Raw genomic sequence first — 19,379 nt, 5'->3', positions numbered from 1 at the left:
TGCAGGGAGGTTGACAGTAATTGCAACTTATCACACCGTTAAAAATTCACTGAACACTTGAATGTACCAGCCCTAACATTTTCTGGTGTGTTTAGTGGGAACTAGTCAGTATGTTATGCAACTTTAAGCCCTCATGCAGATTTCAGGGCCGAGTCCATCACAAGGTTCTGATATAGTGAAGCTTGTGGAAGTATAGGGCACACTGTACTGCAAGATCTCGATTTCCACGTTCAACCATACGTCTGTGTGAAGAATCCTGCTTCGGACACCATGAAGTAGGTTTTGTAGTCTTGAGTATATTTACAGCAAGTCCTTATTCACAACCCCTAACTATGTACATATATATGGCAGAGGGTACAGCAATGGAGCTGACTCCATCCTAGGTCTTTACACATCTCTGTCCATCTCTGGACTGACCCTGGCTCTGGGTCATCTGCCTTCTGACATCACTCTGTGTGAAGAATCCTGCTTCGGACACCATGAAGTAGGTTTTGTAGTCTTGAGTATATTTACAGCAAGTCCTTATTCACAACCCCTAATTATGTACATATATATGGCAGAGGGTACAGCAATGGAGCTGACTCCATCCTAGGTCTTTACACATCTCTGTCTACTCTACTCAGTCCCACCACAACCCTATATATATCAAACCCTACTACGACACCTCCGTCAAGTCCTTATCCCATGGATATGGAGTTACTTCAGTTTACTTCAAGTCTTACATTGTTATAAGTCTTGTGCGTTTACCTTATTGTTAAAACCTTAATGTTATTCTAACATTATAGCTGCTACAGTAATCACATTCTCACTATTCCATCTCCCCCCTGAAAGTCCTTGAAGTTAGAGTTTTGGGTGGCCAGGAGGCTTTATAACCCTTCCACATCTCATTTGTTGTTCTTTTGGGAGAGTGACAGGCTCTGGTGGTTCTGGTTCTTGTTGTTGGCTTGGAGGTTGGATCCGTGTTTTCATTCTTTTCTTCCATTGTTTGATGTCAAGCCATGCCCGTTTGTTCTGGTTGGTTTGTTGGTGCATGGATGTTGTTACTCTTGATTCTTTCTTGCGGGGTGGACGAAAATGGTATTCATCTGCTTGGCGGTACCTTTTCTTCTTCCTCCTTTGTTTGAGCCATCAGGAAGCTATCTGAGGCTCAGGAAGGGCGTTCCTGTAGCAAGAAGAAGATTGAATAGCGTGCTCACCTCCGTTTCTGATGGTGCGACACTGCTATGAGGTTCCAGCATCCCTTGTGGTTCTGGCATGCTGGCTGGAAGTTGCCGTGTATGCACAGTGATTGGTGTGCTTACCAACTGTACCATCATCGTAATTGGAGGTAGAGGTTCCTCAGACTGCTGATCCCTGTCTGGTACCACTTCCACCGGAAGTGCTATGGGAATCTTGTGTGTGTTAGGTTGGTCTGACTTTCCGGGACCTGGAATGATGATGAACAAACTTGCTCCCCAAAAAGAGAGATCGCAGGTGAGATCAGAGTGAGTACTCTTTAGTGTTTGAAGACTCAGCACCATGCTGTTCTGATTGGCTCATGACAGTGGTCATCTTGACATCTTCTGCCATCTGAAGGAAGCCTAGGTCTACGCAGGCATCCCTGCTCAGGAGAGAGTAAGGCTGATTATGGACGAGGTACATCAGCTCAAGGATCTGTTTGTTGCTGTGGCTCTGTGGTTCCAGAATCATGTTGATGACTGAGTGTCGGACTCCCCCACTCCGTAAAGTGGAGTGTCTGTCCTTTGAATCCAAAGGCCTTGGAGCCATGGTGCCTCATCTGACAGGACTGTCACACTGGCGTCTGAATCCTAATTTAAAATTTGTTAGATGACCATTTACCATGATGTCAGCAATCCAAGATGAAGAGACACATTCTCTAATTTCACACAAGAAGCATGGCTGTAGTGTCTTCTAGGCTTTCGGCCTCGACCTCGTGAACTATCTTTGGGCTAACTGTTCTGTGCTGGGGGTTTTGACTTGCGCAGTTTACCAAAGTGTCCCTGTTGGTCGCAGTGGAAGCATTGGACAGTGCTCGCAGGACACTGATCTTTCTTGTGAGGGCGCTTCACACCACAACGCTGATAAGATCAGTCTGCTGGGCAGTTCAGGAAATGTTTTCCCTGACTTGGATTGTCCCTGCATCTTTGTGGCCTGATAAGTTGGACTGAGAGTCTTGGCACTGTGGGTAACATGGAAATCGACCTGAAAACTTAGAGGTTATTGTGTGATCCGAACTCCATTGGAAACTGATTTTTCACAAGAACCTTGGAGCAGGGAGGTTGCAGATTGGAGTATTAAATGAAAGGAAGAGATGCGCCAGACGTGAGACTGACTCAGCATCCTGCCAACAGGGTGGGACACACTTTTTTTTGGCAAAAATAACCTGAGATTAAGTAATCTGGCTGTCATCTTTTTTTGTTACAATAATTTTGAGCTTTGTACATGTTTGTTTTCTCATGTCTCTTCTGTCAGGGTTTCACATCAGTATTCTGGAAATCTAGAAGGTCTGGACAATCTGCGCTCCACAATACTGCAAATGAAGTAGAATATGTTACAAATCTACAGGTACCAATAGGAAGACAAAATTCTAATTTTCTATCCTGCATTCACATATCTCCTTCCTAATTCATCATTGAAGCTTAGGCCAAATCCTTTTTCTTATAAAATGCAACTACCTCCATCCTTGTTCCCTCAGCTTAGTGTTAGTTTTCTCTGAGAAGGTCAGATTTGCAGCTTCACAATCTTTCATTTGAAGATTGAATTCCTTTGTTCATGAACCGGGAACTGGAGATGAAGTGTCAAATTCAATATAGTTGCTTGGTGACACAAGCATGGTGGGTTATGATGTAGCATTTGTCTACATCAGGGCACCGGGTGAAGTTAAAACTCTTCCCAACAGCACATTCCCTCTCTTAACTCCTTCAACCCCAATGGTTAACGCTCTGTCGCTCTCTTTCAACTAACAGTGCAACATTCCAGGTTATGTTCCACAGCCACTTCCAATGAAGGCAGTTGTGTAACATGGGGCTTCTCATGACTGTGCACACCCATCGCTTCTTATGTAATGAAATGAATTCTGAGCACATTGACAATTAAAGATAATCGTGCTCACCGTGCCAATTGTCTATTTTTGATATTTCCCACAGCCCAAAAATGAGCCAGAAACTGAAGTGAGATCATTAAATTCTTTCATGGAATGTGGGTTTTGCGGTCAAGACTAGCATTTGTTGTCCATCCCTAATTGACTTTGAGAAGGTGGTGGTGAGCCGCCTTCATAACCGCTGAAGTTCATGCGGCGCAGGTACACCCACAGTGCTGCTGGGATTTCGATCCCGCAGCGGTGAAGGAATGGTGATATAGTTACAAGTCAGGATGGGGTGTGACTTGGAGGGACACTTGTAGACGTTGGTGTTCCCGTACGTCTCTTCTGCTGTTTGGCATACAAGTAGTCCCAGGTTGTAACTTCACAGGTTGACACCTTATTTTTAGGTATGCCTGGTGCTGCTGCTGGCATGCCCTTCTGCACTTTCTCTTCTGAAATTAGTGCATATTCATCAGTCCCCCACATGGTGTGGAACCCTATTCAGGAAATAGTGGCTCCTGCAACTTGTCTTGTTTCTGCAACCTGTGCTGCCTTGAAATATAGTTCCCTGATGAATGTGATTGGTGAATTTATCACTGAAACATACAGTGCAGAAGGAGGCCATTCGGCCCATTGCCCATGTACCAGCTCTTTTGAAAGTGCTTTCCAATTAATTCGCCTTCCTCTTGACCTTTCTGTATAGCCTTCTAAATCCTTCCTTTCAAGTATTTAAACAATTTCTTTTTGAAAGCTACTATTGAATCTGCTCCTGTCACTCTTTCAGACGTTGCATTCCAGATCACAACAATCTGCTGTGTAAACAGTAAAACAAAATCACATCTTCCCTACCCTTCTTTTGGCAATTCTCTTAAATTGTACCTTTAGCATTCTCATTCACTTATATTCATGATGTTATTTTGCTTACGTTATGGGAATGATACCCAGGCAACTGATGACAGATGACAGACTGAAGCAGACGGAAGGGTACAGGTCTTTCGTCGAGTTGTAAATATTAAGGAAGACGATTGAAGTAATGACTCCAGTCAGTGTTAGTAAAATCTGAAGTATGGCAAATGGTTTCCCTTTAAACAAGAATAAAGAATGTAAGATATAGGAACAGGGGTAGACCACACAGTCCCTTACACTTGCTTCACCAATTGATAAGATCATGGTGGATGATCTATCTCAACTCCACTTTCCCACACAATTCCCAGCTGCCTTAATGCCTTTCATACCCAAATGCTACATTCTCTGTCTTGAACCTACTCTACCACTGAGCATCCACTGCTCCCTGGGATAGAGAAGTTCAAAAAGTTACAAGTCTTCTGTGACCCCTGGTTCTAGGCTCCCCAGCCAGGGGAAACATCCTCCCAGCAGCAACGCTGTCAAGCCCCTCAGAATGTTTTAGTGAGATCACCTCTCATTCTTCTCAATGCTAGAGAGTATAAGTCCATTCTAATCAATCTCCTAACATAGGACATCTTTCTCAATCCAGGAATCAATCTAGTTGAACCTTCACTGAATTCCCTCCAGGGAAAGTGTATCCTTTACTTTGGCAGGAAGAATAAAACAGCAGAGTATTACTTCAATGGGGAACGACTGCAGAATTCTGAGGTGCAGAGGGATCTAGGTGTTCTCACGCATGAGTCACAAAAAGTCAGGTACAGCATGTAAGCAAGAAGGTTAATAGAATGCTATCCTTTATTACGGGAGGGATTGAACATAAAAATAAGGATGTTTATGCTTCAGTTATACAGGGCATTGGTGAGACTGCATCTCGAATACTGTGTGCAGTTTTGGTCTCCTTATTTAAGGAAGGATGTAAATGCGTTGGACGCAGTTCAGGGGAGGTTTTGATACCTGGAATGAGCGAGTCGTCTTATGAGGAAAGGTTGGACAGGCTGGGCTTGGGCTGGAGTTTAGAAGAGTGAGGGATGACTTGATTGAAGTATGTAAGATCCTGAATGGTCTTGACAAGGTGGACGTGAAAAGGATGTTTCCTCTTGTGGTAGGTAGCACTGTTTTAAAATTAGGGGTTACCCAAAGAGGACAGAGATGGGCAGAAATTTTTTCTCCCAGAGGGTTGTGTGACTTTGGAACTCTCTGCCTCAGAAGGTAGTGGAGGTGGGGTCACTGAATATTTTTAAGGCAGAGGCAGGTACATTCTTGTTAGGCAAGGGAAGCAAAGGTTATCGGGGGTAGGTGGGAATGTGGAACTCGAGACACAAACAGATCAGCCATGACCTTATTTAATGGTGGAACAGCTTCTAGGGGCCGAATGGCCTACTTCTGCACCTAATTGATATGTTCATGTGTACATATGTTCGTATAAGTGGAATTGCAGGATTCACATGCCGTGCTTCATCCATTTGTAGCTAGCAGAGTATGTGTCATGGCTATTTCCACAAGTTTCCATGGGAAGATGGTAACACAAAGATACTACAGAGTTAATTCAAATCCCCAAACCAAAATATTAACCTGGAGGGTAATGGGTTAGGTCCAACTCTGCTTGAATTCACTTCCAATTATTTGACCCAATCACATCATGTTCTGGCCAGGGGGGTGGTTTAGGCTAAAAGCCCCTGAGCCCCTATTGGTGATCCAGTCATAGTTTTGAGTGCTTACTGGCTGACTAAGCCCCCAGAATGGTGGGCAAGAAATGGACTCATGTCTGGCTACAAGTGAGCCAGCAACTATATTTGGGAAAGGAAGAGGTACAGATGTTTCGGGCCCTTTGCTGTGGCACTGGCGGAGACTTGGGAAAAGACTGTTTCCCAGATTCAGTTCAGGGATACTGCATGGGTTAGAGGAACCTGTATAATGAAGACAAAGCAGCATCACATCACATCAATAAATTAACTTGCCAAAAGTGTTTATTTTATTTTTATTAATGGAAATGAAAAGTATGCATGGCACAAGCTGATATTTTGTAAAATGGCAAAGATGAGCAGGATCTGAGATACTAACCATATGAAGTGTCCTTTATCTGCTTAGAAATCACAGATCGTATTGTAGCTAGCGGAATAAGGGCAAACATCATCACAACTCGGGCTGCAAGATAAAAGAGAGCAGGCTGAGGAGGAAGGTGGTTAATCATTTCAATAAGTGCTAATCTGATTGTGGGTGTTCATTACGGACTAGGCATCTGCTGTTGACAGTTCTTATCAATAATTACATAACTTAACCTCTCTATCGCAGAACTCCAATCACTTTTTACATTGTTTTCAAACTGTTATACGAATGCTTTCAGCTCTACAACAGTACACAGGCAGCACAGCATCAGACAAGAACTACTTACATTTGTTGGGTGCCTTCAACATGCATATGTAGACACAATACATAAAGTGTTACAATAGATTTTGGAAGCAAGAATAGGGAGAGGAGACATGCCTTAAATAGCAAGATTTTAAATGCAGTAGTGGATTTTGGTTTGCAGGTATACAGGTTATCTAAAGGTGGCAATGCAAATAGGTAAGGTCATTAACTAGGCAAACAGAATCTTTAGTTTTGTATTGACAGGTAGAATATGACAAACTTGTATCAGACCTGAATTTGCCACCAATTGGAAGAATATAAAAATGAGGAGGCTGCAAGTAGATTTAATATGATGTTACCAGAGGTTATGTGTTATAGTTGTGAGGAGGGACACAAGAAATTGAGACTTTTCTCAATAGCACTGAGAAGGTCGAGGATGATGTAATAGAGGTCACCCACATTATGAAGATTTATGGAAAATAGTTCCAGGTTGTTTTTACCGGTGATGAGATGACAAGGAGATGGTATAAAGTGAAGAAAATTCCAAAAGTAAAGGTAAAGTAACGAAAATGCCTTTGTGCAGAGGATGATCAGGGAATTTTGTGCCAAAACCTATTTTTGAAGCTGTGCTTATTAAACCCTGTCTATGGAAATTAGATGCTTGAAAGCAAGGAATATTAAAAGATGTAGGGCATGAGCAGGAGATTGGCTACTTAGATTAAGAAATACACTGGGTAGTAACGCCCATTGATTCTTTGAGAGCTTCCTCATTTTCCTCTCTATAGTTAACAGCAAAAGCTACAAATTGCGCTGCCATATATTCCACAATGGATGACTAGCACCCTCAGTGGTTTAGTCCAGAAAAGTCCTTAAAAGCTGCCAATAAAATTACTTACCAATAAAATATAGGAATGTCCACTTCACGAAGGCCATGATTAGCATCCCAATGGAAAATGACACCATTCCCATCACAATCAAGGAAGTATCCTTCAACCATCTGGAAAAAACTACAACTCCTAGGAAGCTGGTGAGGAAGAGAGCGTAACCTGTTGCATTGCCATAACCGACCCAGACAGCGTTCCAATTCAGTGGGTCCTTTAATACAAATATGGGCACCACATCCACTCCACCACTCACCCCAAACTCATACAAAACCCCAGCTGTGAAGAGCAGTGCAATTGTGATTTTATCCACCGACCTGCTGCCTCTAGGATTATCTTGAGACCTTGGAATGTTCTGGTTATTCAGTAATCTTGACCTTTCACTTTGAGTTTCATTCCAAGTTATATTTCCTGGCCCAGCCTCATCAGTAGCTCGATTGTCCCTTTCCTGCTGCCCTTGATCTAACAGGCTGCCATATCCACGAGAACGAGTTTGTGGTTGTTCGGGTGTTGATTTTAGCCCCAGGACACTACAAAGTAAGCTTAAAGCATAAAAAATACAGCTACAGACCATCAGCCCAGCCCCCTGGTCATGTGAGATTCTGAAATGGACAAAAAGGTGGCCGGATATGACACTTCCAACCAGCCCTGCGACTCCATAGGTCAGCTCAACTCTGTTAAGCCTGATAGATCTCTTCTCCTGTGAGGAGGTGTCTGAGGCCAAAGCCATGATCCCAGACCAGAAAGCAGTGAAACCCCCACTCAGACCGTTCAGCAGAGCAGTAGCAAACATCACCTCCAAGGGCAGATCAAGCAGGATCACAAAGACCAACAGGGACCTGGACACCAGGTACCCCAGAAGGGGGACACAAATGGTGATCTTCCTGGATTTTTGATCTCCGAGTTTGGCCAGGAAGAAGGTGAAGACCAGAGGGGTAATCCTCAGCAGGAGGTTGTAGATCATGTAGAACCGAGAGATGGCTTCTTGCTGCTGATCCTGGCTTCCAGGTGTTGTGGAATTGGAACTGGAGCGTTCCTGGACCAGCATCAACAGAGCCGTGTCATAGAAAGCACCGGCGATCTGGTGCAAACCTACAACGATCTCGGCGAAAGAGAACAGCTTTCGACACATCTCCATTCTCTTTCTTTGCACGTTCCTGCCTACTTACATTGTGTAGAAAAATCACCCAGAATGACCCCTTTCTCTGGCCTGAGGAATGTCAGGAGGCTTCTGAGTAACTACGGAACAGTTTGAAAGAGTTGCCTTATGCCCAAGTTGAACACGGAAGAACCGCACTTCCCCTTTCCTGAATGAGTCACTTGTCTCGCTTTCTTGGTTTTTTTTTTCGCTGGGTTGGATCAACTCTTTTAGGCTGCAAACTGCCCCAGCAATGCATTGTCAAAGGAAATGAAAGCTGGGCATGATGGTTCTTGTGTTGTCAGCAAAATCGGCATCTGGGTGGACACTTCAATCAGGCCTGGCAATATTTATTGTGAGGCAAACTTTAACCTGTTGGTTACGCCTTATTTGGAGAGTTTTTAGCGATGTTGCAATGCGTTCATACTCTTAGTGTTCCACTGGATAATTTCACAATGGCACCACGATGACACTCAGGTGTGTTCAGGTGCTGATATTGCTGCTTCTTTAAGTTTTACTATTTGTCTCCTCTCCCCTGTCCTAAAGTTACATTTCCACGGACCACTAACTAAGGAGCTAACGGGAAGGCCATTCTTCATTGCCAAGGCATGAACACGAGTGTCCACATGAGCAACAACGAAAGACAGCCCAGTTCACCTGACCTCCATGATGTGCATTTCCAATAGGGATTACTTGATAGTGATCAGGGATGAGACACCTTGAGCCATTTTCTACAAGCTGATCACTACTTGTACAGCCTCTACAACAGTTCTGGTAGAGACAATGAATAGCGAAATAACCACAGTCGGCACGACCACCCAACCTTGCAGCCAACACACCCGAAAAATCCGTGACTGTAATACTAAGCGAGAAGGAAAAGACTTGCGTTTATATAGCGCCTTTCATGATCTCGGGACATAACGAGGCACTTACAGCCTATGACCTACTTTTGAAGTGTAGTCGCTGTTGTGATGTAGGAAATGTGGCAGCCAATTTACACACAGCAAGCTCCCACAATCAGCAATCTGAGAATGACCAGACCACCTGCTTTTTAGTGATGTTGACTTGAAAGGTTAACTTTGTTCCTCTCTTCACAGATGCTACCAGACCTGCTGAGTATTTCCAGCACTTTGTCTTTTCATTATCTGAGCCATGTTTTATCCTTGTGTGATCTCAGCTCCTTCAATGAGCATCAAATTGAAATTTCCCTGTCAGTGAGTTAATGCGCATTTTAACCTGTGGATATTTTCCATCAATGATACCTCACTCCCCAGTGTCTATACAGACATTATTGATTTTTTGAAAATGATTCATTCATGGGATGTGGGCTTCGCTGGCTGGGCCAGCATTTGTTGGCCATCACTAGGTGCCCTTGAGAAGGTGGTGGTGAGCTGCCTTCTTGAACCACTGCAGTCCATTGGTGTAAGTACACCCACAGTGCTGTTAAGGAGGGAGTTGAAGGATTTTGACCCAGTAACAGTGAAGAAACGGTGATATATTTCCAAGTCAGGTTGGTGAGTGGCTTACAGGGGAACTTGCAGGTGGTAGCGTTCCCATGCATCTGCTGCCTTTGTCCTTTTAGGTGGTAGAGGCTGCGATTTTGGAAGGTGCTGTCGAAGGAGCCTTGGTGAGTTTCTGCAGTGCATCTTGCATATGGTACACACTGCTGCGTGTTGGTAGTGGCAGGAGGGAATGTTTAAGTTGGTTGATGTGATCAAGTGGCCTGCTTTTTCCTGCATGGTGCCAAGCTGCTTGAGTGTTGGTGGAGCTGCACTCACCCAGCCAAGAGGAGAGTGACTTGTGGCTTGAAGATAGACAGGCTTTGGGGAAACAGGAGGTGAGTTACCGTCTGCAGAATTCCCAGCCTCTGCTCTTGTAACCACAGTATTTATACGCTGGTCCAGTTCAACTTCTGGTCAATGATAACCCCCAGGATGTTATAGTTGGGGATTCAGCGATGGTAGTAGACTCATTATACAATGAAAGGAGGCCATTTGGCCCATCAGATCCATGCCGGCTCTCTGTAAAGAGAGCCTAGTCAGTCCCATTATCCCATTCTATCCCTGTAGTCTTGCAATTTATTTCCCTCGATGCCATTGAATGCTAAGGGGCGATGGTTGGATTCTCTCTTTTTGGAGATGGTCATTGTCTGGCACTTGTGTGGTACAAATGTTATTGCCACTTATCAGCCGAAGCCTGAATTTTGTCCAGGTCTTGCTGCATTTGGACATAGGCTGCTTGAGTATCTGTGGAGTCGTGAATGGTGCTGAATTGAGTATTGGCAAAACAGCAATTAAGAGATGGCTAGGGAATTGAAGTTGGAATTGAATGGTATTTGATGGGCCCTTTTGAATATTGCGCCAAGTGCACAGGGGCCACAGGACATTGTCGGGTCCTTGTCAGGTGTATAAGGCTGAGGTCTCGGCTGCATTCTGCAGTGCTGGGTTGAGGCACCATGCCCTCAGGGGAAGGCTGGGGCAGCAAGGCCAGAGTGATTGGCCTTAAGGATGGTAAGTTTAGCTTCCAGGGCACTGGACTCGAGCGTCCATGGTGCCATCTGGTTGTTGGTATGTGGGTACATTGAGATGGGTGGAGGAAGCATCTGGCAGAGCCCACTTGCCCAGTATATATTATTTTCAAACTGTTATATGAATGCTTTCATCTGTACAACAGCACACGGACAACAAAGTATCAGATAACATACAGAATGCCTTAAACAAAGACGCGCGGGTAAATAGCACATAAAATTCAGTCTCTATTAAAATGTGACACAATATAGTTTAGAAGCAAGACATAGGGAAAGGAGATATATCTTAAATGACAAGATTTTAAATGGAGCAGTGAACTTTTGTTTGCAGATATACAGGTCATCTAAAGACAGCAATGCAAGTAGGTAATTAAAAAGGCAAACAGAATCTTTAGATATGTATCTAAAGGTAGAATACAACGGCAAGGACAGGATGTTGAACTTGTACCAGACCTGAATTTGCCACTAATTGGAAGAATATAAAAGAAATGAGGAAGCTACATGTAGATTTAATATGATGTTACCAGAGGTCACGTGTTACAGCTATGAGAGACAAGAAATTGAGGCTTTCCTCAATAGCATTAAGAAGGTCAAGGATGATGTAATAGAGGTCACCCACATTATGACAATTCATGAGAAATAGTTCCAGGTTGTTTTTCCTGGCTGGCGAGATGACAAGGAGATGCTACAAACTGAAGAAAATTCCAAAAGTAAAGGTAAAGTTACAAAAATGTCTTCATACAGAGGATGATTAATGTGGAATTTTGTGTCAAAAGCAATTTTGAAGCTGCATTCTATAAATCCTGTCTATGGAAACGAGGTATGTGGAAAAAGAGGAATATTAAAAATGTAGGGAATGAGCAGGAGATTGCAATTGGATTCCTTAGATTAAGAGAAACTGTGCAACGAATCAGGTTTGAGCTAATTTTGTGGTTCAGTTTCCTCACTTTTCTCCCTGTGGTTAACAGCAAAGGCTACAAACTGCCTCCCTCACCGCTAAATATTATACAATAGATGAGAATACTTGGACCCTAATTGGCTCAGTCCAGAGAACACTGACAATAAAATTACTTACCAATAAAATATAGGAATGTTCACTTCATGAAGGCCATGATTAGCATCCCAATGGAAAATGACACCATTCCCATCACAATCAAGGAAGTATCCTTCAACCATCTGGAAAAAACTACAACTCCTAGGAAGCTGGTGAGGAAGAGAGCGGAACCTGTTGCATTGCCATAACCAACCTAGACAGCGTTCCAATTCAGTGCGTCCTTTAGTACAAATATGGGCAACACATCCAGTGCACTACTCAGTCCCAAGTGATACAAAACCCCAGCTGTGAAGAGCAGTGCAATTGTGATTTTATCCACCGACCTGCTGCCACTAGAATTATCTTGAAACCTTGGATTGTTCTGGTTGTCCAGTAACCTTGATCTTTCACTTTGAGTTTCATTCCAAGTTATATTTCCTGGCCCAGCCTCATCGGTAGCTCGGTCGTCACTTTCCTGTTGCCCTTGATCTAACAGGCTGCCATATCCACGAGAACGAGTTTGTGGTTGTTTGGGTGATGATTTTAGTCCCAGTGTGTTATAAAGTAAGCTTAAAACATAAAAAATACAGCTACAGACCATCAGCCCAGCCCCCTGGTCATGTGAGATTCTGAAATGGACAAAAAGGTGGCCGGATGTGACACTTCCAACCAGCCCTGCGACTCCATAGGTCAGCTCAACTCTGTTAAGCCTGATAGATCTCTTCTCCTGTGAGGAGGTGTCTGAGGCCAAAGCCATGATCCCAGACCAGAAAGCAATGAAACCCCCACTCAGACCGTTCAGCAGAGCAGTAGCAAACATCACCTCCAAGGGCAGATCAAGCAGGATCACAAAGACCAACAGGGACCTGGACACCAGGTACCCCAGAAGGGGGACACAAATGGTGACCTTCCTGGATTTTTGATCTCCGAGTTTGGCCAGGAAGAAGGTGAAGACCAGAGGGGTAATCCTCAGCAGGAGGTTGTAGATCATGTAGAACCGAGAGATGGCTTCTTGCTGCTGATCCTGGCTTCCAGGTGTTGTGGGGTTAGTGGAGATGGAACTGGAGTGTTCCTGGACCAGCATCAAAAGAGCCGTGTCATAGAAAGCACCGGCGATCTGGTGCAAACCTACAATGATCTCGACGAAAGAGAGCAGCTTTCGACACATCTCCATTCTCTTATATCGTCTCCGGCTATTTCCTTTTGTAGAAAAACAGCAGCCAGGGAAAACCAGAATGACCCTTTTCACTGGCCTGAGGAAGTCAGGAGGTTTGTCGTTAACTATGGAACAGTTCGAAAGAGTTGTCTTAATGTCTAACTTGAACACGGAAGCACAGCACCTCCCCCTTCCTGACTGAATCACTTGCCTCACTTGGTTGGTTTGCCCATGTCAGATCAGCTCTTTGAATCTGAAAATGTTTGCCTGCTGCAGTTACTAAATGCAGGGCTCATCAATCCAGTTTCCAGATTAATGATAAAGTAGCCAGGGGCTGCATCTCCTGATATCCTCGTTCAGGCGTCTGGAGATGAGGGGGTGCAATGAAAATGATGCCCCCAGAGTGGATTGTCAAAGGAAGCTGGGGATGGTGGTTCTTGTGGCATCTGCAAAAGCTACACCTGTCTAGATAGTTTAATCAGGCCAGAAATGTTTATTGTGAGACAAAACCTTACCTGTTTCTTGTACCATGTTTGAAGACTTTGAAAAAATAACAACCATGATTTTGCAATGCGTTCGTATTCTTAGTATTTCAAAGGATAGTTTCAGGGTCACAATGATACTCACCCCATGATGACGCTCAGACGTGTTCAGATTCTAAAACTGCTCCTTATTTAATTTTTATTACTGGGTCTCCTCTCTCCTGTCCTGGAGGTCTGTTTCCATATGGGCCAGCAAATCCTTTTCAGTACCTAACCAGATGCCCATTATTCATGGACAAGCCACATGCATGCCCACATATTCCAAACTTCAGGGCAACAGCGAAGGACAGCCAAGCTCAGCTGACCTCCACCATTTCCGACAGGGATTGCTAGGTAGTGATCAGCAGTGAGACGCCATAGTCCATTTTCCACACCCTACACAACTTGTACAGCCAATATGGCACTGCTGGCAGAGACGATGAAAGCCCAAATAACCACATTCAGCATGATTGTTTAGCCTTTCAGCCAACACACCCAAAAATCCATGTCTTGCAGACAAGGCAAGAAAGAAAAGACTTGCATTAATATAGCATCTTTGATGACCTCGGGACATCCCAAGGCACTTTACAGCCAATGACATATTTTTGAAGTGTTGTCACTGTTGTAAGGTAGGAAATGTAGCAGCCAATTCATGCACAGCAAGCCCCCACAATCAGCAATGTGAGAAAGACCAGATAATTCGATATTTAGTGAAGCTGACTGAAGGATAAATGCTGGGTAGAACTTTGGTGAAACGTCTCCTGCTCTTCTTCGAAATAGTGCCATAGGACCCTTGAAGATGGGCCTCAGTTTAATGTGTTATGTGGATGACCGAATCCGACAGTGCAGCATTCCCTCAGTATTACACTCAAGTGACATCCTCAACTTTTGTGCTTAAGTCTCTGGAGCTGTTATGTGACACAATAAGGGCGGGATATTCTCCTCAGTGCACTAAGTGCAGTGGCAGACGTGAAAATTGGCATTTTATTCGCCGGCTGCAATGGCGGGTTTTTGCGCCATATTGTCTGCTTCCTGCCGCATTAATTATGCATGCCCAGGAAACATAACGGATTGCAGGCAGGTGGCCTCTGATTTGCCCGCTGTTACAAAAGCAGCTGATGTTATTCGCTGAGCAAGTCAAATCGCAGAGGGAAACTTGTCTTATTGATCATAACTTTTTTTTTGCATTTTGTAAATGAAGGGAAAACTACTGATCCCAGAAGCATAGAATCCCAGTAAGACTTTTAGGATTTTAAAATTAAAAGCTTTATTAACAAGAAGAGAAAAAACTTAAACACACAAGAGTAAAATTAAACAGTTGAAACAGTCTTACAAAACATTCCCCAAAAACACCCACTTGGTCAGAATATACAAGTAACCTACTTGGCAACAGCTCCCTTATAAATTTTAACCATAAAAATCCAGTAATATTACCCAAGGCAAAAGCTGCTGCTACTTTAATAAAGTATATCACACAATTTCTCACTCCCTTCGACTCTGTTGTAGAAAAACGAAGGAAGTTCAGAAACAGACTGCTTTCTGGAAACAAAGGCTGGGATTTTCCGTCGGTGTCAGGTGTGTTCGGTGGCATGAGTGGACAATATGGCGTGAGTTTTTCACAATGGCGTGAAACCAGTTTGCGATTGTCCGCTCAGCCTGCCGATGGCGGGCAGTGTTCTCCGCTATCGGATGTCGGGAACCTCATTGTAATACATCAGCCTATCATTATTGGGCCTGCCCACCAGAATTGTTCACCCCCCCCCATCCCACCTGCTGGATTGTCCGCCCACGTTGGCAGGAAAACATGCCGGTGTAGAACATGTCTTGACAAGCGTGATGTGCAGAAGTCAGGACTTACCCGCCAGGGCCTTGCTCACATCACGGGCATCCGAGGAGAAGAAGGTGCTGGAGCCCGACACCAATGGCACACTGGAGGAATGTCCATGGCACGCTGGGTTGATTCTAATGGACATGGCTCTGCTGTGAAGCAGCGCACGGAAGTTGGAAAGTCACCGTTGATGTTCACAATGGCTGATGGTTGAGGGGTGGGAGAGGAAGGTCTAGGATCAGCTGGGAGAGGAAGAGGTGTTGGAGGGGTGAGGTTACGGGGGAGGGCGGAATGAAGGCTTTGGCGGCGGTGAGTTTGGGAGGGGGGAATGAAGGTGTCTGGGGGAGGTTGGGAAGGGAGAGGGAGAAGAGTTAATGGGAGAGAAGATGGCTACTGGGAAAGTAAGAGGGCTGGAAGGTGTAAGGGAAGGAGCGTGGAGAGGGGAAGGAGTGCGGAGAGGGGAAGGAGTGTGGAGAGGGGAGGGTGTACAGGGGGAGGAAGGGGTGTGGAGAGGGGAGGGTGTCTGGGGGAAGGAATGGGTGCGGAGAGGGAAGGTGTCCGTGGTGAGGAAGGGGTGCGGAGAGGGGAGGGAGTAAGGGTGCAGGAAGAAGTAAGAGTGGAGGTAGGAGTCAGGAAGGGGGTAGCAGTAAGGCTAGGGGAAGAGATAAGGCTGGAGGAAGGAGCCAGGAAGGGGGAGGGACTAAGCTGGGGTTGGGGGGGGGGTGTGTGTGTGTGGGGGCGGGGTGGGGAGTCTGGGGGGTTGTGGTGGGAGGACTGGGAGGGAGAGGAGTCCGGGGTGGGGAAGGGGAGAGAAGGGAGGAAGGGGTACGGAGGGGTGGGGGGGATGTGCAGTTGAATGTGCATGGGAAGGGTCGGATAGGTCCATGTCTGCTTCACGGGGAGTGAACTGAGTCTGGGTGTGGTACGGAGGAAGGGTGAGAATGACCGAGGGCAAGGTGAAGCAGTAGGGTGGGAGGGTGAGGGTTTGACGGCAGCGATAGGAGGGACAGTGAGGGTGGTTGGTCCCTAGGCAGAGCTCCCTGTGAATCAACGTAGAGATAATTAGTGCATGGCAGCAGAGTCAAAAGCAGGAGAGAGCACTCACAGTTGCGTTGAGAGGAAGATGAGGTGGTACAGGATGCTCAAGGTGGGTGCTCGCCGCCAACCTCACCATTGCTGCAGGCAGGGTCTACGCCCTCACCTGGCAGCATGATAGCACACTCCTTAAAGTGAGTGAGGAACCTAATGTGGGCCACTGCATGCCCGGTCTGGGACCTCTCCCTGCTGTTGTGAGCCAGCTTCTCCTGCATGAGAACCTGGAGAGAGTGTGAGCAGGACACATGGCACTGCGTGGAATGTTTGTGTGGTGATAGGAATGAGGATGTGAGCTCAAGAGGGTATGAGCCTGATGGAGATGTGAGGGTGTGTGTGAGAGTTAGTGGTGCTGTCCCTTGAGGTGTGAGGTCCCTGTGGATGTGTGATGGGCTTGTGAGTGTGTAAGTTGAAAGTGATGAGCAGAGTGAGTTACCCTGGCTGAACGGATGAGACCATTCATCCTTTTTCGGCACTGGGTAGTGGTCCTCTTTTGCAGGGCATTGGCGCTGACCGCTGCTGTCACCGCCTGCCATTCTGAATTGGTGATGCGCTGCCCATCCTACGGCCAGAGTGGGGGTAGAGGACATCAAGGCGGGCCTCCACGGTGTCCAAATGTGGGCTGCAGTCTTTTTGCCCTTTGTGGAATGCAGTAGTAGTTCCCTGCAGTAGTCGTGGGCTGGAAGCACTGAGATGTGTGCGCGTGGCTGGATTTTAAATATGGCACCTAGCGTGACGAAAAGGTGAGGTGATGGCGTGGTGGGTGAATGAGAGCCCACCAGCCATGGAAACGGTGTGTTTCCCGAGAATACACAACTAACGCGGTGGGCTTGGGATGATACGGCGTGAAAAGCCGCCATCGCGGCCGGCCCGCTACCACACTTAGTGCAAATCTGGGACGATTCCGCCCAAAGACTTTTCTGGCTTGAAGCTGGGCGGCTGCTTCAAATTCACAATTTTTCTCAGCACAGAGCTGGTCTCAGGACATCTCTCCCACACAGTCAACACAACTCAACTAAACATCTTTCCTGAAATATCCTTTTCCCCTTTGATCTTAGACTCCATTGTTCTAAGCACCTCTTTGAACTCAATTTTTCCAAACTGTAAAAATCTTTTATGCTTTCCTATTGCCTTCACTTTTGGGTAAAATAAAATTTAATAACCTTCTCTCCTTTACCTATGTTTACCTTCGTAAGTTGTAAAAGTCTCTTGTCACTTCTAAACTCCCTTTGAAACCTAACGGCTGAAAAGTCAAGTTCCTACTTATCTTACAATGCAAATTTCAAACCCAACCTATTTACTTGTACATTCAATTTCACCGTAGCCTTTCATTACAAATGCATGTATCTACAATCTTTACTTTTTATCTCTCTGCTCCCACAGGCAAGCTGTCTTTACTAACCTTCCCCCAGTTTAATCACACACAATCACTCACAGCCACCATAATCTCAAAAATATTTTTAAAAATCCCAAAAATACTAAAAGAAACATCCAGACCCACCCCACCGTGAGCTCACCACTTCCTCACTCCGGGTGCCATATTTCAATTGTAGTTGCACACAGCGTTCTCAATGCGTGCAGCCCAGGACTGCTCCACTGACAATAGCCAAGAAGACGGCAGTCCGCAGGTTTAGTGACACCTCACCGGAACACCTGCCGGACGCCGTGAAGGCCTACCACGATGCCCTCTACAACTGTGATGCCTGGAGGAGGTCCACCAACCTCACCACTCTGGCTTAGGAGATGGTGGCAGCGGGCGGTCAGCGCCAACGCTACACTGAACAGGTCAGACACCCAGTGCAGGAAGAGGATGAACGGTCTCACCCGTGCCTCGATTTTTGTGCACAAGCCTCTGGAGCAATTGTGTGAGGCAAGGAGGGCAGGATATTCCCCTCGGTGCGCCAAGTGCGGTGGCGGGTGTGAATCGCAGCGTTTTAGTCGCTGGCCGCAATGGCGGGTTTTCACGCCGTATTGTTCGCTTCCTGCCGCGTTAATTATGCACACGTGGGAAACACACCAGTTTGCAGGCGGGCGGTTTCTGATTCACCCACTGTTATGACCACAGCTGATGTTATTCACTGAGCAAGCCAAATCCCAGGAGGAAACTTATCTTACTGATCATAACTTTTTTTTGTGTTTTGAAAATGAGGAGATAACTGCTGATCCCAGAAGCATAGAGACCCAGTAAGACTTTTAGGGTTTTAAAAATAAAAGATTTATTAACAAGAAGAAAAAGGAACTTAACACACAAGATTAAAATTACACAGTTAAAACAGTCTTACAAAACGTTCCCTAAAAAAAACCATTTGGTCAGTAAACCATCTCATCGCTCTCAACTCACACACTCACTGGCCATCACACATCACTGGCATCTCACTTACTGGCATCTCAGTTACTGGCATCTCTCACTCACTGGCAGCTCAAGGGATTTCACCACTCACTCTCACACACACCCTCACACCTCCATCTGGGCTCATCTCCTCTGGAGATCGTGTCCTCATCCCATCCATGGCTCCCCTCACCATCATCATCCTTATCGCCTGCCCTGTCATGCACCCTGCTCACACTCTCTCCACTCGTCTTTATGCAGGACAAGATCATGCACGATCACAGGGAGGGGTCCCAGACCAGGGGTGGAGTGCCGGAACTCAAGGTCCTCTCTCAGTTTGAAAACTGAGTCATTGAGCTGGCTGGAGAGGACGTGGACCGTGCCTGCGGTGTTGGTGAGGTCGGCGGCGAACACCTCCATGAGGATCCTGCACCAGCTCAACCCTCAAAAACACTCCTTTCAAGTGAAGCAGCACTTCACTTGCACTTCCCTCAATTTAGTCTACTGCATTCGCTGCTCCCAATGCGGTTTCCTCTA

At 45.7% G+C, this 19,379-nt stretch overlaps 1 protein-coding gene and 1 pseudogene across 6 annotated transcripts in view; both read right to left on the bottom strand.

Moving 5' to 3' along the window:
- Positions 1-8,537, bottom strand: part of LOC144699766 (solute carrier family 46 member 2-like) — a 41,701-nt gene extending 33,164 nt beyond the window's left edge. For 2 of the 6 annotated variants that reach the window (XM_078571014.1, XM_078570999.1), the window contains exons 1-3: positions 7,234-8,537; positions 6,050-6,133; positions 4,008-4,164 (exon numbers count right to left, since the gene is read on the bottom strand). In XM_078571014.1, coding sequence (XP_078427140.1) covers positions 4,008-4,164; positions 6,050-6,133; positions 7,234-8,356 — 1,364 coding nt within the window. In that variant the 5' untranslated portion in view covers positions 8,357-8,537. Of the gene's footprint in view, positions 1-617; positions 2,531-4,007; positions 4,165-6,049; positions 6,134-7,233 lie in introns of those variants that run through there. The other 4 variants (XM_078571021.1, XM_078571030.1, XM_078570990.1 and 1 more) reach the window with 3 other exon arrangements.
- A 3,386-nt stretch (positions 8,538-11,923) lies between these two features.
- On the bottom strand, positions 11,924-13,090 carry LOC144691487 (solute carrier family 46 member 2 pseudogene; annotated as a pseudogene).
- Between the last annotated feature and the right edge of the window lie 6,289 nt (positions 13,091-19,379).

Source organism: Cetorhinus maximus, chromosome 2 (assembly GCF_964194155.1).
Source record: "Cetorhinus maximus chromosome 2, sCetMax3.hap1.1, whole genome shotgun sequence".
Classification (NCBI taxonomy): Eukaryota; Metazoa; Chordata; class Chondrichthyes; order Lamniformes; family Cetorhinidae; genus Cetorhinus; species Cetorhinus maximus.
This window is presented reverse-complemented; position numbering and strand designations above follow the sequence as displayed.